This window comes from Strix uralensis, chromosome 4 (assembly GCF_047716275.1).
Source record: "Strix uralensis isolate ZFMK-TIS-50842 chromosome 4, bStrUra1, whole genome shotgun sequence".
NCBI classification, from domain to species: domain Eukaryota; kingdom Metazoa; phylum Chordata; class Aves; order Strigiformes; family Strigidae; genus Strix; species Strix uralensis.
Genome location: NC_133975.1, coordinates 88,831,654 through 88,855,806, shown reverse-complemented (window position 1 = coordinate 88,855,806; position 24,153 = coordinate 88,831,654). Strand labels below are relative to the sequence as shown.

At 50.2% G+C, this 24,153-nt stretch overlaps 2 protein-coding genes across 6 annotated transcripts in view; both read right to left on the bottom strand.

Moving 5' to 3' along the window:
- Nucleotides 1-11,234: 11,234 nt before the first annotated feature.
- Nucleotides 11,235-21,625, bottom strand: RAPSN (receptor associated protein of the synapse). Of its 4 annotated transcripts, none has more exons than XM_074867645.1 (8): nt 21,073-21,625; nt 18,195-18,533; nt 16,734-16,892; nt 16,299-16,397; nt 16,087-16,209; nt 13,403-13,456; nt 12,577-12,776; nt 11,605-11,844 (listed from the first exon to the last, which is right to left on the bottom strand). In XM_074867645.1, the coding sequence occupies exons 1-8, from the start codon at nt 21,286-21,288 to the stop codon at nt 11,772-11,774; spliced, it is 1,263 nt and encodes a 420-aa protein (XP_074723746.1). In that variant the 5' UTR covers nt 21,289-21,625; the 3' UTR covers nt 11,605-11,771. The 4 variants fall into 4 exon arrangements, 3 of the variants coding, with proteins under 3 accessions (XP_074723745.1, XP_074723746.1, XP_074723747.1); XR_012628845.1 differs by having other exon boundaries at nt 11,735-11,844; nt 12,407-12,776; XM_074867646.1 differs by lacking the exon at nt 13,403-13,456.
- CELF1 (CUGBP Elav-like family member 1) overlaps nt 18,396-24,153 on the bottom strand; it is a 69,775-nt gene continuing 64,017 nt past the window's right edge. For both annotated transcript variants that reach the window (XR_012628843.1, XR_012628844.1), the window contains exon 20: nt 18,396-18,533. The gene's annotated coding sequence lies outside the window, so the exon portion shown is untranslated. The remainder of the gene's footprint in view (nt 18,534-24,153) is intronic.

The window sequence follows — 24,153 nt, the reverse complement described above, 5'->3', positions numbered from 1 at the left end:
CGGCCAGTCAGTTCGAAACTCCGCCCCGAGCAGCCTCCTCGTAGGGAGTTTAAACCGCCCCGGGATAATTCAGGTCGATTTTATGATTCAGGAAGGAATCCTCTTTGGTGGAAGGCGTGGGCACTGGGGGTACGCCGGGCAATATCACATGGGCAATCTGCTGGTAATAGCTCGAAGTTGGTGCAGTTGCTGGAGGGGAGAACTCGCGCACAAAGGAAAAATAGTAGGGTTTGATGTTTTGGCAGGCCAACAATGGTGTTGACCAGATGGCAGAGTGTGGAGTTTTGGAGTTAGGGGGATAGAAGTTGCCTGTGTCTCTCAATATCCATTGCCAACTGCTGCCAAAGAGGGTATTTTTGAGGTGATTAATGATATTGTAAGAAGATTATAAATCGTGCACATTCCCCTTCAAATTCTCCGGTGTGGCCAGTCCGCAAACCAAACGGAAGGTGGCAATTAGCGGAAGGTGGATTATGGGCGGCTGAATGCCCATCCATGCCCTTTGTCAGCTGCGGGGCCTGGCGCGGCTGGGCTGGGCGCAGCCCTGCAGGAGCGTGCCCGCCAGGTCTGGGACGGGCTCTTTGTGGTTCCTTTGTAGGAAGCAAAGAGAGATGGCCTTGCTCCCACGTGGGAGGGCGTGCAATTTACACTTGCACAAGGTCTTCTCCAGGGATATCGGCACTTGCTGACAATTGCTTGCTATGCACTGGCTCAAAAGCTCACTAACACCAGGCCCGGAGAAGGGGTTAAGATCTCTGGAAGCCGCCGTCCGGTGGGAGTCGCGCAGTGAGAAACTGCGAGGAAGTGCTGTGTGCAATTAGATCATTCTTGCCACACGTGGCAGATAGAGAAGGAAACACCCAAATCCATTTAATCAGGTAGCAAGAGCCACTTTACTGCCGGGGTGGTCCAGGAGTGGGCACACAAGGAATACAGGGGGTTTGCACACCCCGTGCTATCCTCAGGCTAACGGGCATTGTCGACGTGCTTGGGAAGCCTTAGGGAAAGGTGGAAAAACTCACCCTATTAGTGCCCCATGGAGAATTACTAATTTTTAACTTGACGCCCGGGTTCTGATCCAAGGCCTAGTTCTGTTTTTTTGTTAGGATCTGGGAGGAACAGATGACTTTGGCATCCTGCTTGGCAATGGGGATCCATCTGGACAATCAAGACTTGGGCGACAACGTGGTAGCAAATGAATCTTGTGAAACTGGCAGCATTCAGAGGAATGTGATTGAACTTGGTGCTGTTGTGTTCATGCCACTTTAGATCAACAAATAAAGAAAATGGCAAGAGGCAATTGTTGCTCTATTAAGCATTAATTGGTTAATTGGATATGTTTCAATCTTCCTTGTTAGAATGGTCAATCAGCTTCCTTCAATCTTCATTGTAAGACATTGTATAGTTGTTTTTTTTAAGGTTTGACTGTATAAACATCTAGGAGTGACCATCCACAATGAGTATGGAGACTCACTGGGACTGCACCCCCTTTTAACCTTGGAGGCAAGAGGTGACTGTGAAACAAAGAACTTCACTCAACAGCCAGAATTCCGTTTAACTGTTACGCAGGTATTCTTATTCGCAGCGCTGGGCAGCGCTGGCCATCGTTCCACCACGAGTGCCGCACCGATTAACAAAACACTCTGACTAATAGACACAAAAAGCATACATGCTCATCAGATTTCTTAGAAAAGGCAGTCTTATGCTAAGGGGTTCTCAGAATTCATTTACGTAGTCTGAGCATGCGTAGTAAAAATAGAGTGAGGGTCTTCTCCCCTCCTTAGTGGTCCACAGAGTCTTCCTCACACTGTCCGTTAGTTGAACTTTAGGTTTCTCGTGTCCGTATATGGTCACAGGGTTACCTCCTCCGTCCTTCAGCTCCTGTTTGTTCCAAGGGGGTTAGTTTAGACCGGCTTCCAGTCGCTTATCTTGACACTGGCGTCTTCTTAGACACTTGCTTTTTAAATTCCTGCTATTAGGGATGTACTCAGGGAACTTTTCAGCCTGTCCAAGGTCTGTCTTATCTCCACTAGGCCAGGAGTTACATCTTACAAGTGGGTAATGACTACAGAGGGTAGTTAGGAAGAAAGTATAAATGAAATCACATACATTGCAGCAAAACACAGGAAAAAAATCAAAGCTAGTAAAACACAAGAGATGGTTCACGTTAAAACTAGAAGTCCTACTTTACAGGTACAGGGGTGCATTAGCAATTTCAAGTATACTTGTAGCAACTTCCCTTCCTTGCCACCACCTGTATTATTGTGCTTTTTCATTACAGCACTTCTCTGCCAAACAAATGAGTCGCTTCCCATCAAAGATGATCTTCGCACTGCTTTCCCTTCGCGCGGTCGCTGGCCGTGGTGGCGATTTCACATGGGGCGAGAAACTCCCTGGCAGCTGCGGCTGGGCAGGGACCAAGCGAGAGGCACCGCTGATGTGCCTCCCTCCGTGTGTTCCCTGGGGTCCGGGTGGAGAATCTGCCCATCCCAGACACTCCCCGGGGAGTCGGTACCGCAGAACGGAACATGCTGGACACGGACAAGTCGGTGCTCTGTCGGCAGTGGGAGTTGCCCACCGGGAAACCTCCAGCTGCACCCCCTCATCAGCCTTGGGAAATGTCTCTTTGGAAGCAACGTCCTCTCGCAGCGGCACAGCAGGAACAGAGAACCTGCCATGGACAGGCCCCATCCCAGCCCCAGGATATGCACCGCCCACACCCATCAGTGTCATGAAGGCACCAAGAGCACACCCACAACCACCAGCTCAGAGGCCAGCACCAAGGGAGCCGATTCCATGTCACGGCATGGGATCTCAAGGAGCGAAGCATGCACGGGTCACGTCACCTGACCATAGGCTTGCTAAGGGCTTTGTAAAGGAATCCCCGGGAGCGCCGTCTGCGGGGTGGGTCTGTACTTTATGGGTGTCAGGTCTTTGGCTGCCCGGGCAAGTGGCGAGTCGCTGAGCCGGGCTGGGGCTGAAGTTCCGGGGCTGTGCGGCGGGCGTGGCTGTGATGCGCTCTGGCCACTGTGACATCACAATGGGTGATGGTTATAAGAGGCATCAGCCGGCAGCGCTGCCCCAGTGCGTCCTGGGCCAACAGTGAGTGCACACGCGGCGGGAGGGAGGCTGGGCTGGGCGAGGGCCGGGGTAGAAACGCAGCCCCCCGGGGGGTGGGTTCTCACCCTGCAGCCAGGGCCCAGCTGCTTGCAGAAGCGCCTTTGGCAGGGCCTGGTGACGACACCGCCAGGACTGCGCGCAGGCCTTGCTGCCTCGCCCCCTCTCCTACCTGCCCCCAGCTCCCTGCGGCTGCTGTCCCCGCTCCCCCCGCCACCGTCTCCCTGCCTCCCGGCAGGACCGAACCCCTTCTCTCCTTCCTCCTGCAGGCCATGGCTGCCACACAATTCTTCATCTCGTTGCTGCAAGTCCTCATCCAGCACATGCCTTTGATCGAGGATGAGCTGGACGAGGCCACGCGTGACCACGTTCAGGAGCGTGTGCGGCAGCTGAGCCAGGCGATGACTCAGCTGCTGCAGGAGCTGGAGCAGAGGAGCCAGAGCGGCTTTGCCTGGCGAGCCCTGCTCTTTGCTGCCTTGCCGCAGTGGCAGTTCTGGGCCACTGCTGGACTCCTGGTCCTGTTCCTCGGGCTCTGCTGCTGGTGGCTCAGGAAAAGGAACCGCTGGGTTGGAGAGCAGCGGCGAAGAGGAGAGCTCCAGCAGAACTGAGCACGCAGGTCACGGAGAAGACATTGCTCAGTTGGCGCTGGGAATTACTGCCTCACCTCTCCTCCACGCAGAAGCTACTCTGGGGCATCTGACCCGATGCAGCTGAAGAGGCCGTTGCAAGGAGGCTGGTGACAGAGACTTCTGTTACCACCTGGACAGCAACCGCCCCCACCTCTTCAAGAGCGTCCATTGCCTCTGGGAGCTTTACCTTTTATTGCAGAGTTTCAATAAATGGCATGTCTGAACAAACACTGCGTCTGTGAGGGACTGTGCATCCCGTTGTCAGGGAATGCAAGCATAGGGAGCTGACTGCTCAGCTGCCGCGGGGTCAGGCAACATTTTGCAGCAGAGCTGATGCGGTGGGCTCTGGTTTCACTGATTCTGGAACTAAGGCTCCCCGGCCGGTCTGTGCTCCTGTGTTGGGGCAATCGGAATAAGTGGTCACCCTCCACAGCTGTGCGCATTGCCTGTGTGCGGTAGGGAGCCTTAAGTGTCTTCCTTGGGAGCTGTACACAGTCCAAGCCCTTGGACTCTGTCAGCATTGCCCTTGGCCGACCCCAGTGAGGTGGGCATCACGCTGTCTAAGTGGGGAGCCCTTTGCACAGGGGACAAGTGCCACGACTGCAGAGAGGGGCTCTGGCTGCTCTGGCTCCCGTACGAGCATGAGACTCATTCCCCATCCGTGGCAGGTGCACCCACCCTGACGAAGACGGGGCCTCCTGGCTCTTGAGACAGAGTGGCTGCTGATTGCTTTTTGGTGCCCTTATTCTCAGGTCTTTATGTTACTTGGGGCCCTCAGCCAATGGGAGCTGGTATTGACCAGAGATCAGCTTCATCTTGGGTACAAATGGAGTCCCTTGGAGGGCCAGGTTGAGCTAGTCCCCCCCGGAGCAGCACGCTGCTATCGAGGACTCTCCCTTTGGGTCAGGACGCCGCCCAAGGGAACTCCTTGAGGTTGAGAGCCCTCCCTTTTTCAGTGAGCGATTAAGCGTTCTGGGTTGTCGTTAAATCCTGGGCGTTCATCTAATTGGTTGTGCAGTAAGAGTTTTTGTTTTTCCTCTCGCAGACATTTGGATCTGCTGTGTATGAATAACTGCTGGAGTGCCATTCGAATGTATTTATTTTAATTATTGCCTGTCTCTTTTGGGAGTGCCGCAACAGCGTGCTGGACACGGAGATGATGCTGCTCATTCCCCATCCCCTCTCGTGACCTGCAAGCTCAGGTTCCCATTACCTTCACAAGGGAGACTTAGCACATGCAGCAGCTGAGCCAGGAGATGACTCGGCTGCGGCAGGAGCTGCAGGGGCTGGAGCAGAGGACCCAGGAGCAGAGCGGCTTTGCCTGGAGAGTCCTGCTCTCTGCTGCCTTGCATCAGTGGCAGTTGCGGGCCATTGCTGGAGTCCTGGTCCTGCCAGGAACCAGGACCAGGACCCCAGCTTCCTAAGCACCCCCTGCACCGGCTCCTACCTAGGTGTGAAGAAAAATGCCCTCTGGTTGCAGAACTCAGTGAGCTCAGACTGGCTGGTGGTACCTCAGTCGCATTGCTACAGTCTGAAGGTGCTGTCCTTCAGCCGCTCCTGCGGCCTGTTTTCCCCTCTGGCAGTAGGACAGTGGGCTGATCCCGAGAGTGGGATGGAGATATTTGGGGAGAGTCTGATGAAAGTAGCTCGGAGGAAAGAGAGGAATTGCAGGAAAGAAATGTGTGACCTGTCATTAAAAGAGAAAGGCATAGGGGTCCTCAAGGTGGGAAGCCCCGAACCAGCGTCCGTACAACCCCCTGGGCAGGACCCCAGCTTACTGACCTTCAGGTGAAGTTTTCGTGTAAGCCGGGTGAAACTGAAGCCGAGTATTTGTGGAGGGTTTCTTGAATGGGGAGGATGGAATTCTGTTGAGTGATGACGAGGCGGGAGGTTTCTGGGGTCCCGGCGTGTTTTTGAGTGAAGGACCAGCCCGTAACCCGTCGATACCATCTCGAGTGGCTTACTGGGCTGGGGGGTGGGCCCTAAGGAGAGGGGGGAACCTGTTACCATCAAGGTGAAGGGACTGTCGGAGCTGGTGGAGGGACTACAAAAGGCGGCTGGCATTCAGGCGATGGGTGAGAGGGGGGGTACGGGATACCGCTTGCCGTGCCGGTGGATCCCAGCCCCCTTAGAGCTCTTATTAGAGGGCTCCCGGGTGCCTTCAAGATACGTGTCCAGTCCCTCAGAGGAAGGGTGCAAAGAGCTATTGAATGCAACCAGCGAACCCCCCCCCCCGGCCCTCGCGTGCGCGTGTTAACGCGGGCAGAAGCGTTCCAGGATCCGGCTGCTGCTGGGTGGGAGATGGGCTGGGCTGAGCCTGGGGGCGGTGGGGACGGAAGCCGGAGGGTTCGGCCAGTCAGTTCGAAACTCCGCCCCGAGCAGCCTCCTCGTAGGGAGTTTAAACCGCCCCGGGATAATTCAGGTCGATTTTATGATTCAGGAAGGAATCCTCTTTGGTGGAAGGCGTGGGCACTGGGGGTACGCCGGGCAATATCACATGGGCAATCTGCTGGTAATAGCTCGAAGTTGGTGCAGTTGCTGGAGGGGAGAACTCGCGCACAAAGGAAAAATAGTAGGGTTTGATGTTTTGGCAGGCCAACAATGGTGTTGACCAGATGGCAGAGTGTGGAGTTTTGGAGTTAGGGGGATAGAAGTTGCCTGTGTCTCTCAATATCCATTGCCAACTGCTGCCAAAGAGGGTATTTTTGAGGTGATTAATGATATTGTAAGAAGATTATAAATCGTGCACATTCCCCTTCAAATTCTCCGGTGTGGCCAGTCCGCAAACCAAACGGAAGGTGGCAATTAGCGGAAGGTGGATTATGGGCGGCTGAATGCCCATCCATGCCCTTTGTCAGCTGCGGGGCCTGGCGCGGCTGGGCTGGGCGCAGCCCTGCAGGAGCGTGCCCGCCAGGTCTGGGACGGGCTCTTTGTGGTTCCTTTGTAGGAAGCAAAGAGAGATGGCCTTGCTCCCACGTGGGAGGGCGTGCAATTTACACTTGCACAAGGTCTTCTCCAGGGATATCGGCACTTGCTGACAATTGCTTGCTATGCACTGGCTCAAAAGCTCACTAACACCAGGCCCGGAGAAGGGGTTAAGATCTCTGGAAGCCGCCGTCCGGTGGGAGTCGCGCAGTGAGAAACTGCGAGGAAGTGCTGTGTGCAATTAGATCATTCTTGCCACATGTGGCAGATAGAGAAGGAAACACCCAAATCCATTTAATCAGGTAGCAAGAGCCACTTTACTGCCGGGGTGGTCCAGGAGTGGGCACACAAGGAATACAGGGGGTTTGCAAACCCCGTGCTATCCTCAGGCTAACGGGCATTGTCGACGTGCTTGGGAAGCCTTAGGGAAAGGTAGAAAAACTCACCCTAGTAGTGCCCCATGGAGAATTACTAATTTTTAACTTGACGCCCGGGTTCTGATCCAAGGCCTAGTTCTGTTTTTTTGTTAGGATCTGGGAGGAACAGATGACTTTGGCATCCTGCTTGGCAATGGGGATCCATCTGGACAATCAAGACTTGGGCGACAACGTGGTAGCAAATGAATCTTGTGAAACTGGCAGCATTCAGAGGAATGTGATTGAACTTGGTGCTGTTGTGTTCATGCCACTTTAGATCAACAAATAAAGAAAATGGCAAGAGGCAATTGTTGCTCTATTAAGCATTAATTGGTTAATTGGATATGTTTCAATCTTCCTTGTTAGAATGGTCAATCAGCTTCCTTCAATCTTCATTGTAAGACATTGTATAGTTGTTTTTTTTAAGGTTTGACTGTATAAACATCTAGGAGTGACCATCCACAATGAGTATGGAGACTCACTGGGACTGCACCCCCTTTTAACCTTGGAGGCAAGAGGTGACTGTGAAGCAAAGAACTTCACTCAACAGCCAGAATTCCGTTTAACTGTTACGCAGGTATTCTTATTCGCAGCGCTGGGCAGCGCTGGCCATCGTTCCACCACGAGTGCCGCACCGATTAACAAAACACTCTGACTAATAGACACAAAAAGCATACATGCTCATCAGATTTCTTAGAAAAGGCAGTCTTATGCTAAGGGGTTCTCAGAATTCATTTACGTAGTCTGAGCATGCGTAGTAAAAATAGAGTGAGGGTCTTCTCCCCTCCTTAGTGGTCCACAGAGTCTTCCTCACACTGTCCGTTAGTTGAACTTTAGGTTTCTCGTGTCCGTATATGGTCACAGGGTTACCTCCTCCGTCCTTCAGCTCCTGTTTGTTCCAAGGGGGTTAGTTTAGACCGGCTTCCAGTCGCTTATCTTGACACTGGCGTCTTCTTAGACACTTGCTTTTTAAATTCCTGCTATTAGGGATGTACTCAGGGAACTTTTCAGCCTGTCCAAGGTCTGTCTTATCTCCACTAGGCCAGGAGTTACAGGTTTCCAAACATCTTACAAGTGGGTAATGACTACAGAGGGTAGTTAGGAAGAAAGTATAAATGAAATCACATACATTGCAGCAAAAAACCACAAGAGATGGTTCACGTTAAAACTAGAAGTCCTACTTTACAGGTACAGGGTTACATTAGCAATTTCAAGTATACTTGTAGCAACTTCCCTTCCTTGCCACCACCTGTATTATGGTGGTTTTTCATTACAGCACTTCTCTGCCAAACAAATGAGTCGCTTCCCATCAAAGATGATCTTTGCACTGCTTTCCCTTCGCGCGGTCGCTGGCCGTGGTGGCGATTTCACATGGGGCGAGAAACTCCCTGGCAGCTGCGGCTGGGCAGGGACCAAGCGAGAGGCACCGCTGATGTGCCTCCCTCCGTGTGTTCACTGGGGTCCGGGTGGAGAATCTGCCCATCCCACACACTCCCCGGGGAGTCGGTACCGCAGAACGGAACATGCTGGACACGGACAAGTCGGTGCTCTGTCAGCAGTGGGAGTTGCCCACCGGGAAACCTCCAGCTGCACCAGCCTTGGGAAATGTCTCTTTGGAAGCAACGTCCTCTCGCAGCGGCACAGCAGGAACAGAGAACCTGCCATGGACAGGCCCCATCCCAGCCCCAGGATATGCACCGCCCACACCCATCAGTGTCATGAAGGCACCAAGAGCACACCCACAACCACCAGCTCAGAGGCCAGCACCAAGGGAGCCGATTCCATGTCACGGCATGGGATCTCAAGGAGCGAAGCATGCACGGGTCACGTCACCTGACCATAGGCTTGCTAAGGGCTTTGTAAAGGAGTCCCCGGGAGCGCCGTCTGCGGGGTGGGTCTGTACTTTGTGGGTGTCGGGTCTTTGGCCGCCCGGGCAAGTGGCGAGTCGCTGAGCCGGGCTGGGGCTGAAGTTCCGGGGCTGTGCGGCGGGCGTGGCTGTGATGCGCTCTGGCCACTGTGACATCACAATGGGTGATGGTTATAAGAGGCATCAGCCGGCAGCGCTGCCCCAGTGCGTCCTGGGCCAACAGTGAGTGCACACGCGGCGGGAGGGAGGTTGGGCTGGGCGAGGGCCGGGGTAGAAACGCAGCCCCCGGGGGGGTGGGTTCTCACCCTGCAGCCAGGGCCCAGCTGCTTGCAGAAGCGCCTTTGGCAGGGCCTGGTGACGACACCGCCAGGACTGCGCGCAGGCCTTGCTGCCTCGCCCCCTCTCCTACCTGCCCCCAGCTCCCTGCGGCTGCTGTCCCCGCTCCCCCTGCCACCACCGAACCCCTTCTCTCCTTCCTCCTGCAGGCCATGGCTGCCACACAATTCTTCATCTCGTTGCTGCAAGTCCTCATCCAGCACATGCCTTTGATCGAGGACGAGCTGGACGAGGCCACGCGTGACCACGTTCAGGAGCGTGTGCGGCAGCTGAGCCAGGCGATGACTCAGCTGCTGCAGGAGCTGGAGCAGAGGAGCCAGAGCGGCTTTGCCTGGCGAGCCCTGCTCTTTGCTGCCTTGCCGCAGTGGCAGTTCTGGGCCACTGCTGGACTCCTGGTCCTGTTCCTCGGGCTCTGCTGCTGGTGGCTCAGGAAAAGGAACCGCTGGGTTGGAGAGCAGCGGCGAAGAGGAGAGCTCCAGCAGAACTGAGCACGCAGGTCACGGAGAAGACATTGCTCAGTTGGCGCTGGGAATTACTGCCTCAGCTCTCCTCCACGCAGAAGCTACTCTGGGGCATCTGACCCGATGCAGCTGAAGAGGCCGTTGCAAGGAGGCTGGTGACAGAGACTTCTGTTACCACCTGGACAGCAACCGCCCCCACCTCTTCAAGAGCGTCCATTGCCTCTGGGAGCTTTACCTTTTATTGCAGAGTTTCAATAAATGGCATGTCTGAACAAACACTGCGTCTGTGAGGGACCGTGCATCCCGTTGTCAGGGAATGCAAGCATAGGGAGCTGACTGCTCAGCTGCCGCGGGGTCAGGCAACATTTTGCAGCAGAGCTGATGCGGTGGGCTCTGGTTTCACTGATTCTGGAACTAAGGCTCCCCGGCCGGTCTGTGCTCCTGTGTTGGGGCAATCGGAATAACTGGTCACCCTCCACAGCTGTGCGCATTGCCTGTGTGCGGTAGGGAGCCTTAAGTGTCTTCCTTGGGAGCTGTACACAGTCCAAGCCCTTGGACTCTGTCAGCATTGCCCTTGGCCGACCCCAGTGAGGTGGGCATCACGCTGTCTAAGTGGGGAGCCCTTTGCACAGGGGACAAGTGCCACGACTGCAGAGAGGGGCTCTGGCTGCTCTGGCTCCCGTACGAGCATGAGACTCATTCCCCATCCGTGGCAGGTGCACCCACCCTGACGAAGACGGGGCCTCCTGGCTCTTGAGACAGAGTGGCTGCTGATTGCTTTTTTGTGCCCTTATTCTCAGGTCTTTATGTTACTTGGGGCCCTCAGCCAATGGGAGCTGGTATTGACCAGAGATCAGCTTCATCTTGGGTACAAATGGAGTCCCTTGGAGGGCCAGGTTGAGCTAGTCCCCCCCGGAGCAGCACGCTGCTATCGAGGACTCTCCCTTTGGGTCAGGACGCCGCCCAAGGGAACTCCTTGAGGTTGAGAGCCCTCCCTTTTTCAGTGAGCGATTAAGCGTTCTGGGTTGTCGTTAAACCCTGGGCGTTCATCTAATTGGTTGTGCAGTAAGAGTTTTCGTTTTTCCTCTCGCAGACATTTGGATCTGCTGTGTATGAATAACTGCTGGAGTGCCATTCGAATGTATTTATAATAAAATTTATTTTAATTATTGCCTGTCTCTTTTGGGAGTGCCGCAACAGCGTGCTGGACACGGAGATGATGCTGCTCATTCCCCATCCCCTCTCGTGACCTGCAAGCTCAGGTTCCCATTACCTTCACAAGGGAGACTTAGCACATGCAGCAGCTGAGCCAGGAGATGACTCGGCTGCGGCAGGAGCTGCAGGGGCTGGAGCAGAGGACCCAGGAGCAGAGCGGCTTTGCCTGGAGAGTCCTGCTCTCTGCTGCCTTGCATCAGTGGCAGTTGCGGGCCATTGCTGGAGTCCTGGTCCTGCCAGGAACCAGGACCAGGACCGCAGCTTCCTAAGCACCCCCTGCACCGGCTCCTACCTAGGTGTGAAGAAAAACGCGCTCAGTGAGCTCAGACTGGCTGGTGGTACCTCAGTCACCCCTCCTCTTCGTCATCCCCCGCCCTGGCCCGGCGGCTGTGCCGAATCTGCCGGTGGCAGTAGCGAGGCGGGGGGGGGGATGTGTGGGCGGGTGAAACGGCCGCGCAGGTCACGTGCCGCCGCCGAAATCTGCTGAGTGATGGCCCCCGGCGCCATCTTGGTGCGGGGCAGGGGTGGAGCACGAGCCGGGTGCTGCTGGCCCCCTCTCCCCCCCACTCCCGCCCCAGCCCGGCCCCGTCCCACGCGTGAGGGGCGGCCCCGCGGAGCCCGGTCGCGAAGATCGGCGGGCGCTTTCCCGGCGAAAAGCCCTTTATTACAGTCACTGCCTGTACAGAGGAGCGAGGAGGGAGGGAGCTGGGCGCGCTGAGGAGAGACCGAGGAGCCGCGCCCCTCCCCCGTCCCTCCCCGCCGCCCCCAGCAGGCCCGGCGGCGCAGGCCGAGCCCCACGGGCGGGTCAGACGTAGCCGGGCTTCACCGACAAGCGGCGGCAGTTGGGGCAGCCCCGGGTCCCGTTGGTCTGGAGGCACCTGCAAAGGGAGGAGGTCGGTTCGGGGGGGCTCTGCGTCCCCCAGCGCCCCTCCCGCTGCTGCTCTATGTATTAACCACGGAGCACAGGACAAAGCTCCCTCCCCTCACGGGCAAAGATTTTTTCCACCCGTTCCGTGGAGGCACTTCAGCACGTTCCTCTAACAATTAAGTTCCTGTACTGCCGGAGACAAATGTAGAGCCTCGCCCTAGTTTGATCCTATTTTGGTGTCATGGTGAGGCTGTGTTTTTAAATTGTTAGTTTTCAGAACCGAGTGTTTTGTTACACGTACGTTTCTACTAGAAATACAACGATGGTACAGCTAAGTTCATGGCAGTAGCACAAACAAACCGAACACCTTCTTCACCTCAGTGCACCTCTAGACAAGAGAGAAAGTGGGGGGATTCAGGGGAAAAATCCAAACGGCCCCTGGGAGCGAAGAGCTGATTCCCCCAAGAGGAATTAGATAAGAACCTGTGAACTGGGCCAGGTGAGGACATCAGTGCACAATCATTTAGAGGACAGAAGTGGGAGGGGGATGAGTATTAACGGCTAAACCTCACCCTTCAAGGTCATGAGATTCACGACACCGCAATAGGATCCTGCAGGGCACAGGTCAGCAGGACAAAGACCTGGGGAACAGCATGCATAGGACTGTCCTGCTCTGGACATGAACAGCCCTTTCCTGCGACTAATGTCACGACAAGGATCTTTAGTACTTTCAGCTCATTACTTTAAGTGGAAGAAGTGGGAACAAGGCAGCGCCTGGAGCTGGTTGTTCTTCTCCCCAATGGACTCTCCACACATGCCACAGTACAGCTCCATCTCCTCCACGCATTCATGGAACTTCACTACATGGTCACGCAATTCTCGCTGCTGCCCCTTTGTGCGATAGATCCTTTCACACAGGCAGTGGAGCTTCAGCAGGCCAAGCTGCACGTGAAGGGCAGAAACATAAGAAAAGTGAACAACAAGGTGAAGACAGGCCAGTAACAGGAGGAGTGGAAACCCCTACAGCCCCAGCTAGAGAACTATCAGCACAGAAAGCTGCCCGAGGGGTAGGATCCATGTAAGGACATCTGGTCCCTCAGCACTTCCTGCCATTAACCCTACTTCTCCCTAACACAAAAGGGGGACACCAGGTTTGAGGCACACTCCAGCTCTTTCATCAAGATTGTTTTCCTGCGCTACCCATGACATGCACTGTGTTTCACTTCCCTTCGCCTCCAGCCAGCACACAGCTCAGCTTCTGCTCAGGGCAATCATGTTTTTCAAGAAGAGACCCCTAATCCTCTAGGCTCTCTGCTTGTTTCATACCCCATTTTTACTGCTTCCTATCCCCCTTCGTTTATCCACCTGTGACTCCTCCCTCACTTTTCAGACTTGCACCCTGATGATCACCTGCGCAACTGCCCACAACAAAGCAAGTCCCAAGCATCAGCTGGTTAATATGGACACGTTAATAAGCAATAACAAGTCTGGATACTTCAATGCTTGGCTTCTTAGGTTGCCTGACAGAAAACTACAGACAGTGCTGAAGAGAAGCTGTAGGATCCTACCTTGTTCCCTAGTCCCTCTGCCAGCTCCTGTGCCTTTTCAATGCTTTCCAGAGCCTGTGAATGGAGAGCACGCATCATCAGTTCTCAGTCTGATATATCAAAACCAGACTTGCATGAGTGCCCTATGGGAATCATTAAAAGAAAAGGGTAAAGAGGTACAGAGTAGAATTTGGGTAAACAAAAGCATCACTGCAACTCTGGAGGTGCAAGATAGCTGTCTGGCAGGTTTCCCTCCCCTCCCAAAAGTTCATCTGTAAGAAAAGCTTGGTTTCTGGAAGACCACAGATAATCCAAGAGCTGCATTTCTGTTCCAGCCACACAGTGCAAAGTAGGGGTATGATGTTGGCAGAGGCTGGTGTTTCCAAGCAGAGAGAACACAGACTTATTTAAACTCGGTCACACATGCTCATTGGGATTGGGACGAAGCACAAGCAAAGCAAGCCTTTTCCCCATCCTACCCTACAGGCTCAGTAATCCTTGGGCAACTCCAATTTCACTTGTAGAGGAGGGGAGGGAAGGGATCAGCACCACCAACACACCACGCTCTTCCATTTTTTCCCTGCTGTTCATATATCCACTTTGTCCTCCTTACACGTGGTGTGATGTAGGAGTGTACTGCTATCTATCTTTTTCAAGCTGAAGGAAAGTATTTAGCATAGCAGCTGTTAAACCAAATGAGTCCCTACTTTCCCCTAGATGCCACAGTGTTCTTCACTGTTCTGATCATCAGTCTCTGTTTTCCAGAACTACCGAGATCTGCTTCAGATTGTCCACGGGGAAGATGATGTCTCCCCTGTGATGCAGTTCAGGAGGTACATTATAAAATTTCTACCCTATAATTTTCCATTGCTGCTATTCTAGGAGACGAAAACCAGATGAGATGAAAGAATGCACTTTGAATGTGGAGGAGATGGCAGTAGACTTGTGCTGGCAGCAACAGCCTAGGATAAGGAACTTGTAGAAGAGAGAAGCAGGAACTGAAGGCTAGCAGGTAGAACATAACCAAGAGCTGTGCCTAGGAAGAGTGACTGGAAAACCCTGAAATTAATGACCGGCACTGAGAATCAAAGTGAAGCATGTGGGGTGGGAGAAGAGATGCTGAGAAGTCCAGGGAGCAGTTTGTCTTGGACAGGAACATGAGACTGCACAAGAGTCTGGGCAAGCAGGCTACGCCAGCAGCCTGGGAAGATCTGCAACACTAATGACTACATGCAAATGAAAGGAAACAGACTAACTGGCCAAGGAGACCGGGAAGATGGAGGAAGCTAGGACAAGAACAGGGAATCTGCAAGTGGAAAGTTAGCAAACTGCTTTATTAGGTAACTGATACTGGGACGAGTAGCATGAGAAATGGAAACTGGGACTGGCAAGATGAGGAACAGGCTTGGGCGAGTATTCGGGACTGTGACATTTGGGTAGGCCACATTTGGGGCAATGGGCATAAGGTCCCTGACCCACCAGGGCAGACTTTCCTCTAAAGCCTGGAACAGAATACAAGATTCATCTATTCATTCTCTTCTTTTGCGGGTTTTGGTAAGATGAGGACTCTGTGCAAATCTCTCACAGGTGAGAAGTGCTTGTGATAACAGAGGGTGCCAATGGCTGGAGGTGGATGTAGGGGTTTGGTGAGTGCTCTGAATATTTTTTTCTGTAGAGAGGCCTACTTGCTGCGTCCTGTCCCATTCTTCTGAATATGAGATAGGAGGCTGGGAAGGGATTACACTGAGCAAAGTTTTTAAGTCCGCAGTTTCTTCTTCCATTGCAAACATAGTGTTTACTTACTGAGATTGCAAGGTGTATCCTGCCCAACAGATTCCCTGCTGTAAGCAACTCAGATGCTGACAGCACCTTGGACTTGTCTTTTCCGACAGACACATACTTGATTCCCTAATATCTGGAATGCTTCGTTTGAGCTAAATTTCTTTGTGTCTCATATGAGTGATAAGAGTGAATCTTCATGTCTACACCCAAACCAGCATCCTGATGTGGCACTGTGCAGGTATTCCAGGTTGTTCAGCACTAGTTCAGGCTAACCTTTGAGCAGCTCATTCAGCAGCCCAGTAATGTTCCTGCTGCATCTAGTGCAATCTGGATTGGAACACACATACACTGCCTAAACATTTTCAAAATAAGTAACGTCACCCCCTTGTACTATATTGATTGGTTGTCTAGTCCTAAACGATTTTCTGCTCTCATTTCTCTGTTCAACGTCACAGTTTATACCTTCAAAGTTTCTCTAGGAATTTGACACCACGTTTGTCTGCAAAGCACATGGTGGAGCTGTAGAGCCGTCTAATCATCACTATCACAACAATGAGCTTAGTCATATAGCTACAAACCAGGCAGTGGAGTCTATTTCAGAGCATAAACATAAGCTGATTGCCTACAATGGCAGGAGTAGGTTTCCTTCCCTCAGTGCTGGTTTCTCGGTGTAGTGCTTAAAAGGCATCAGGACTGACTAATGAGACAATTCTGTAAGTCAGCAGTCTGACTCAGAATGGATGTTCATGCTGTCAGTAACAAATTCCTGGCTGAGAGGGACCGTTCGGAGAAATGTGACTGTACAAGCAACAGAACCAAGGGGTACAGTCTTGACTGCATGTTGATGGCCATACGGGTCAGAAAAAGACTGTATGCTCTAATCTTGTCTAACAGACTTCTGTAGAAACAAGTTTGGAACTGACCTTGTCCAGCTCCTTCTGGATCATCCAGCACTTAGTCACTCCCAGCAGCACCTGGGTCAGGCCCAGGCGGTTGCCAATCTCTGTCATGATGCTCATGGAGGAATCATACCGAGGAAAGGCTGTCTGCAGAAGCAGGGAGGAAAACACATGTTTTGATGTTTTTCACACCCTCTCGCTATCCCTCTGTCCTTCCTGGCAGGAAGGAGCTGTACCTGCACGTCTTTGCGACTGCGATGAATATCTGCAAAGCACAGCAGACACAGCGCTTGCAGAGGCCGGTCACCATGCTGCAGGGCAATCTTCATGGACTCCTGAAAGAAAATGTCTTCGGTCAGTAAAAGAGCTTGTTCCTGGTTCAAAACAGCAGGGCTGGGACTGTGCACTCCAGCCACCGAGAGGTCAGCTCCAAAGAAACGGCACAATGTTTTTAAGGCAAGTAAAGCCTTGTTCATGCGTTCCCAACCAAGGGCCAGTCACAGACCCAAACTCTGGAGGCCCCCTGGGCTACTGAAACCACGTCTCCAAGACTGGGAGGCAGCAGGAACATCCAGTCAAGTGTGAACGCCACGGTTTCTCCCGCTCCCGGTCCTTAGGGAAGATCCCTTGCAGAGATCTGTGAGAGCTCTGCATCTGCCTGCAGCCTGTACCTCACAGCAGTCCATAGCATCTGCCAAGCGCCCCAGCTGCCGATAGGCCACTGCCATGTGGTACTGGCTCATCGCACGGTACTTCAAGCTCCAGCCCTTTCCATAATCATTCACCAGCTCAGCTGCTTTACATGGGAAGAACAAGGCTTTCTCGTAGTCCTGTAAGGCAGACAAGCGGGCAGACAGCAGTGACAGCAAAAATAAAGCAAAAGAGAAGAAAAAGCAACCATTTTTTATCTACTAACATTGCAACAGCTAGCAGATTTCTGCACACCTTTCAACTCCTGCTGCTCCTCTTCCACATGTGGTGTTTCACTAGGTGTTTTCACTGGGTGTCAAACTGTGAAAGGTGGAATTGCCATATACCGAATTTCTATTACTTGCTGGGTTCATGACACTGGGGCAATGACACAGCAAATGAATTTTATATAGTACGCCACCAGCTTTACTCTGCAGGAACCATTTACCCTCCTCTGTAACCAAAGGCTGAAAACTTAACTTCATCTCTGCTTTCAACGTCTACATGGAGCCCTCATGTTCTCCATATGGCGAGTCAGGATCTCCAAGAGGCTGGTTATCCATCGTTGCAGGAAACAGGAACAAAGAATCATGGCCTCACCAAATCCACAATCGGTAATAATAAAACATATTTTCATTTTTAAGCATCTTTCTGCATTAGAAGCGTTTGGGAAAGAAATCTCATTTTACAGTAAGTATGTAAAACCGTCATCCAAGTATCTAAAACCCTTCTCACGTAAGTTAAATGAAACTGCAGAAATGAAAAAGACCTCATATTTTTTTAATTCTCCACGACACGCAAAGGAAACCACATCTTCTAAAAGTTCCTTTCTCCCTTCTTATTTCATCCCTTAAAAGTATCCAGCACAATGTTCTGTTCTTTATTTTTGGTATGATGAGGGAAGTTTACTGATAGTTTTCAACACTTCAGTTGGCAAGTCTTCCATTAGTGACAAAAAAATCAAGACTTTGTGAGGAAAACCTATTTGTTGCTGTTTGTAATAGAAATTGTATTGTAAATATATATTTTTTTTAATATATATATGTGTATCACAAATCACCCCCATCCTCAGTTCCTGCCTGGTTTTGCCCATATAAATAGCTATTTGCCTGCTATGTGGTTGACAGAATCTGTGAGTTCTGGCCGCCAGCCCTGTGTGCAGACAGCACCTCCTCTGATGTGATCTTCTTTGAAGCTAAGTTTGATCTTTTCAACACACAGGAATATTCACAGCTGCTTCTGCTGTGCTATATAAACATTACATTAATCCTCCCATCCTTACTGTGAAGGAGAGTACTCAATGATGATTTTACAAAGAAGAGATTTTAGCTTACAATGCTCTCTCTGTACTTCACTCTCTATAGCAAAGAAATAATCTGAAATTCACACCATTTCCAATTCTTTCCTGAATCCACGAGACAATCACCCTCAGGTTACCACACCTTTATCTGGGCGTAGAAGTTCCCAAGGCTGCAGCAGACTCGACACTCCAGCATCTTGTCATCGTTGTTGTGTGCGTAGCGTAAAGCTTTCTCAAAGCACTCCAAAGCCTTCTGGAAAATGCTGAGGCCCAAGAAGGCATTGCCCATGCTGAGGCTCACCTGGCCGTTCAGCTGCAGGCTCACAGTGGTACCCTGCATGTTCAGGCATGTCTTACAGTAAGAGATTGTTTTCTGGAATTCACAGAGTTTCTCATTGCTGCGAGCCAGGTTTAGGTAGCTCTCTGTAAGGTAATCCGGGTCTTCCAGCTCCCGTGCTGTGTCAATCTGTACCACTGCAAACTTTAAGTAGAAAAGACAGTGTTTATAGAAGCATGTAGTTTATTTAAATACAGTTCAAACACCTGCAGAGTAGCGCCTGTACTGGAGAAGTGGCTCATCTCTGAGCAGGGCATAAGAGTCCAGCAGCACAGCCTGAGAAGCATTGTGTACACTGAGCAGTTATCTGGTGGTTTCAAAGGCCTGTGAGCAGTCTGAAGAAACCTCTCCCTCTCTCCACACAGTCTCTGGGGCAAGGAAGATAAACTAGGCTAGCAGTTAGTGGAAAAAAAGCTTTTAAATGGCCCTAAAGTGAAGCAGGTGAAGCAGGAAACATCTGACACAATGCAGCTCAGTTTTCTTTCAGTCAGTTTAATTTATTCTGCACTCTCTGGGATTCTTAAGGTATTAAAAGTACTCTATTAATAAAAGAAAGCAAGCTGCTACTTTAATCAATTTTTTACTGACAAACTGCAGTCTTGATAGTTTTTGTTCTATTAACCTTCAGGGTTCATTGCATACAGTCCTCTTAAATTATTTGAAGTCTCTTTCTTTTAGACTGCACAAACTCTTTTGAGCAGTGACTCATTGTGTTTTGTGATGAACCAAGCACACTGCTGGCTTGAATTAATACCAGTAGCAAAGGTAAATATTTATCAATTTTCTCAGTATGTGTTTTCATTAGAGATTATCAGTTAGGTTTCTGGATAACAATTCCCAAGGGCACCAAGTATTTCCTTTTTGTATAGTGGTAACACGTAATAATTTAAGCTACTAGAACATTTTACATTCTTCACAAAATAAAAAAACCCCAACCATAAATTGCATATGTTTGGGTATATATGTTCTCAGTTTCCTTAGCAGTTTAGGAAAGCTGCTATGTGGACTCAGTAATGTGCATTAGCTCATGCTTCCCCACATCCCCTTACCTTTGAACAAGTTCTTCATTATTTCCTGATTGCTACAGCCTCTTTCCTTGGTGTGAAGTAATTTTTCTCTCCAAAAGAGGTTGAGCATCATGACCCTTTTTAAATCACAGTTACATTTCGTGCCTTTAATTCTGACCCCTTTTTTCCTGTTATTTCCTCTCTCAGTGGTTTATTGCTAAAGTTCTCCTTCCTCTTTATCTTCAATCACTTGCGGTAAAGTCTTCAGTTTGACTGAAGTCATTTTTTGCTTCCTAATACTGGGAAGAACTAAAATTCGCCTACTCTGATCCCACTTTCTGTTCTCTTCTTGGGTAACAAATTAAGGTTCAGGTATACCGAGCCCATTCCTTTGCCTGTTTCTTGTTTTCCATGAAGCCTTCAGTATTTCCTTCATGTAGCCACATCTTACCTTTTTTGCTTCTCTCTTCCCTAATCAGTCTGTTGTTTCTGCCACCACTTAATTCCACCTCACTTAACAGAACTGGTTTTCTTCAAATGTTTTCCAAGGGTATTAATACCTCTCTTTTCTTCTTCATCCTAAGTATTTGGTTTTATGATAGGGCTTTGACATGTGCATGGGTTTACCTGTAAGATGTGCTTCCCCCCCCCCCCCCCCCCCCCAAACAGAACTACCAAAAACTTTTCCATGAGATGTGGGCACCCCCTTCACATTTTGTGCTAAATCCTGAATGATTACCAGACTAGTAAGAGGCAATCAAAAACATCAGGAAAAGAATATCAAAGCCCTTTAGCAAGACCCTATTTCAGGCTGGGATATTTTCTTCAGACTATTAAAATATCCTCTTGCCTTGACTTCCAGATTCCTGCATCACCCACCCAAACACTGCCTGCTCTTCTCTATATGCATCCTGTTACTTCTCAAATCCACCTATCAGCTTCTTCTTGTTAATTTAATCAAACACATTTATCCTCATGCTCCTGAAATGTAACTTCAGCATCTTTTTACCACTCTCCATCAACATCAAGCCCCATATTCTTCTTTCTTTTATGTTGTCCTGATGACTGGAAGCCCCTCTCTGACCTCAACTGTCAGACCCCTCCTGGAACGTCTCTCAGTGCAACACCCCCCCGTCAAAAAAGCATCCTCCTTCCCCTCTTAATCAGCCCCCTTGCAAACAAATAATTGTAATAAAAAACAATGTAAGACCTGCATTAGACATCAAACAGCAATTGAACATCAAGATAACAGACATGTTGTCACAAGACTGCTGCTTATTCTACAGAATCTGCTTGGAGTTCTCTTTTTACACTGATATACACACTGTAAACAGCTTTAAGTTGAGCAAAAGCCCTGTTTTCATACCCTTTCCTGAAGCCTGATAACACGGTGTGCCTGTATGTGGGGAATAAATCAAGAAGGATCCCCATGATTAACTGGAGGACCTCAGTAACCTGGGAATTCTGAGGGACCAGACTGCATAAAAGTAGCATTATGTGTATCTTATGGGCTGGAGCTATTGGTCAACACAGCGATTATGGCAGCCCACAATATGGACTCAATAGCTGGTTCTACTATATATGAAATAAATCCCCCAATTTCACATTCTGATCTCCAGCCACTCTCCGTAGTGGGTGCGACACAATGGCATGCATTCATCTCCAGTTCGCCTTACCTTCAGCATATCTTTGTATCTGCCCATCTCTGCATGAGCAGTGATGAGGCAACCCAAAACCCGAAACCTGCCAGCAGGATCCGCAGACTTCTCCAAAACCCTCATCCAGACTCGCAGGGCCTTTTCGGTCTGATTAGACTGGTAAAGATGGAGTCCTTTCTCTATCTGTTGCTTTGTCTGGTCCTGACCCATCTCCCATGCATTAAAAAGCCTCATATACTAACCTCTAAGGACAGCAAAAAGGACGTGCATAGAAGAGAACACAACATAAAATGCCCTAAGAGAGGAGGGCGGGTTGTGTGCTCAGAAGGCTTTGAGCCGTAGAAGCCCAGCCATGTCAGGGGGCTGGAGCTATGGTAGGCAATGGCAAGAACTGGTTGCTCAGCACTGAAGGTAGGATCCCAAATCCATTAGGCAAATGTCTTGCTCGCTATGACTCCATCAGTGCATTCGCCTGTCCAATCCCATAAACAAAGAGGAAAAGCACAACAGGGAGAGAAAGAGAAAAATCTGAAGCGACAGGAGTGAAACTCAATCTGAGCAGCCAGCGCTGGTCCCCTCCCCATTGGCTGCAGCTGCGCCTGCCAGTCGGGCTCATGTGGCTCCCAGGAATGCTAGCCAGACTCCCCGGCTCCCAAGGTCACAGCGAGCCAACTGCCCACCCCTGCCCGCCAGCACGCAGCTTATAAATACCCCAGGGAGAGACAATCAGCTGCAGTCACAGGGACATCTCAGTTGTCTCTTTCCTCCCTCTCTCTGGCCATCCCCTTCTGCAAGCACTGGTGGTGGTGGGCTAGCCTGGGAGGTAGCTGCCTCAGCTAGGATAGTCGCCTTAGCAACAATACATGCCGTAAAAAGTAAGGCATGAACTAGAAGGCTCTAGCATGTACACACGTGCACTATTATACCTGCAACAATGTGCCTATACTTTGCCAGGCACAACATTTAGGCTCCCTTTTTGAGGGCCTCAGCAGCAATATGGACTGTTGCTGTGGACAAAGGTCAGCTCTGGCACAGATTTGCTGCAAATATGGCACTGGCTTCTTAATTTCAGGGACAACGAGAAGCTAACCATCCTGAAAAACTTTGTTCACGACTGACTTGTTGCTCACTGCCATTGGATACCTTGTGACAGAGTTTTCAACAGAAGTTGTCAAAGGCACTGCTGAAGTTCTGCATCCAGAACTTGCTGATCTTTTATGATGAATGATAATAATGACCCAAAGCAACAGATTTCTGCATCTTCTGATTGCATAAGAGAATTGTTGGCCCAATTAGAAGATAGCTTTATCCCTCCTACACACCTTTGAAAAAGTTAGACTGGTTCCTCTAGGAATCAAGTTTCATACCCCCATTGATGTGCTGCATTTTTAATGGGCCCAGTCTTGGTCATCTATAGATTTACCCTGTCCTTCATAAGGAGAGACTCCAAACCTGGTGGTGGGGGGGAAATGCCTCCAGGAACTCTAACGCTTTTCAGATACAGGAGTCCCAGACACCTGTTTTGGGATCCTTTTACAGGCCAAATAGAAGAAAAGGGCAATTCAGTTTTAACAACAGACCCACATGCAGAAGCAGGCATGTCTCCAGCTGCCTCCCTGCCTCTATATGAATTTGGTGGCAGTTATTCCCCAAGCAGAGGTCAGTATCAACACAGTCATCTCACAGGCCACCCGTTGGACCATCCTGGCCTGTGTCATGGCTGCCTAAGGAAACACAAACCCAAAGGAACCTTCCTGAGGTAATATCCCTAAGGAAAGCAGGACACAAAAGAATAAGGAAACACAGTCTACCCAGAGGCTTTACATCATAGCAGTCATGATCTCAAGAAATTCCATCCATGCCTTTATCCAAAATCTCCTCAGAAAAATATTTTTAAGAGAAAAGCATTTTAAATGGTAGAAAAGTCTTGCTACAATCAGACTGTTTCTCTTTTGGAAGCTCGTATACTCCATGATATTTGCATTATTTAATTTAGCATTGTTTTGCAGAGTGGTAATGTGCTAGTTTCAGAGTGATAATATGCTGATGTTTCAGCATAGACTCCATGTACTCTCAAACTGCGGTAGTAGAAACTGGAAAAAAATCTACAGAAAGCTGAAAAAAAGTAATGCTGAGGCACAGGTGGTTGATGTGCAAAAATCACTTCAGCAGCACTGTTAAAATTATTATCTAGGTACTTTATAGATTTTTAGGCTTCCATAAAAGTCTGATTCAGAATTAAAAAGTCTCTCCTCCCTGCAGTAATTCTTCTGTGTCTCTCTGGAGGTGGGTGGTGGAATGGACACAAGATGTGGAAGACTGATCCCCATGGAAAACACTGATAATGGTGAGACCATCAGATTTCTGGACCTGGAGAAGTTAAGAGGTCAGCACCAACAACCACTGGCATCTGCTACATAAAAGAGGCAAGCCAGGACTCAAGAAGGGGGAAAACAAAAACCACATCATTCTTTGCTGGAGCAGACTACTTTGCAAAATTAACCTTCCACAAGTAACCTGCCTGTCACTCAAACTCATCCTGATGCTTTTGGACTACTTCACCAAAGCACTGCTCCCCTCAATATTCACTCTCATATCCCACAAAGAATAGACCAAGTGAGAAGAGGATGCCTTGCAGTCTGACAAAACCCATCTAACAGGAGGGAAATGATCTGTCCTGCGTTTTGTTGATCACACTGTACCTCCTTGCTTTTGAGTCCTCCTGTGAAACAGAGCTTAGTCTCTTAAGAATCAACTCAACTCACCCATGGAGATAAAAACTTATCCTAGTAAAATAAGGGCTAGCTCCATCAAGCTTATGTTGGTCATTTTCAAAAAACATACTCTGATATGGAACACACCACTCTGAGCCCAGTGCAGCTGCCTAAATCAGGAGAGTGACTGGGTAGAATCACCAAGACACTGACTACCTGGGCTGCTGCCAGAAAGTAATGGCAGAGGGATCATCAGCCTCTGGCTCCAGATAGCTCTAGCTTGTACAAGATTCAGGTATGGCTTCTGCAATAAGTGATCCACCACAGTTTCTTCTCAGGAACTGCAAATAAGTAAGCCTGCAAGGTGCATGGAAACGCCAAATTA

Bases quoted from the DNA above. Each gene is read 5' to 3' on its own strand.
- RAPSN (XM_074867644.1), bottom strand. From the start codon at position 21,288: ATGAGGCTTTTTAATGCATGGGAGATGGGTCAGGACCAGACAAAGCAA. The intron at 18,534-21,072 runs GTAAGGCGAACT...TTCTACTTAAAG, and splicing joins GATACAAAGATATGCTGAAG to TTTGCAGTGGTACAGATTGA. The intron at 16,398-16,733 runs GTACAGGCTGCA...ATTTTCTTTCAG, and splicing joins ATGCTATGGACTGCTGTGAG to GAGTCCATGAAGATTGCCCT.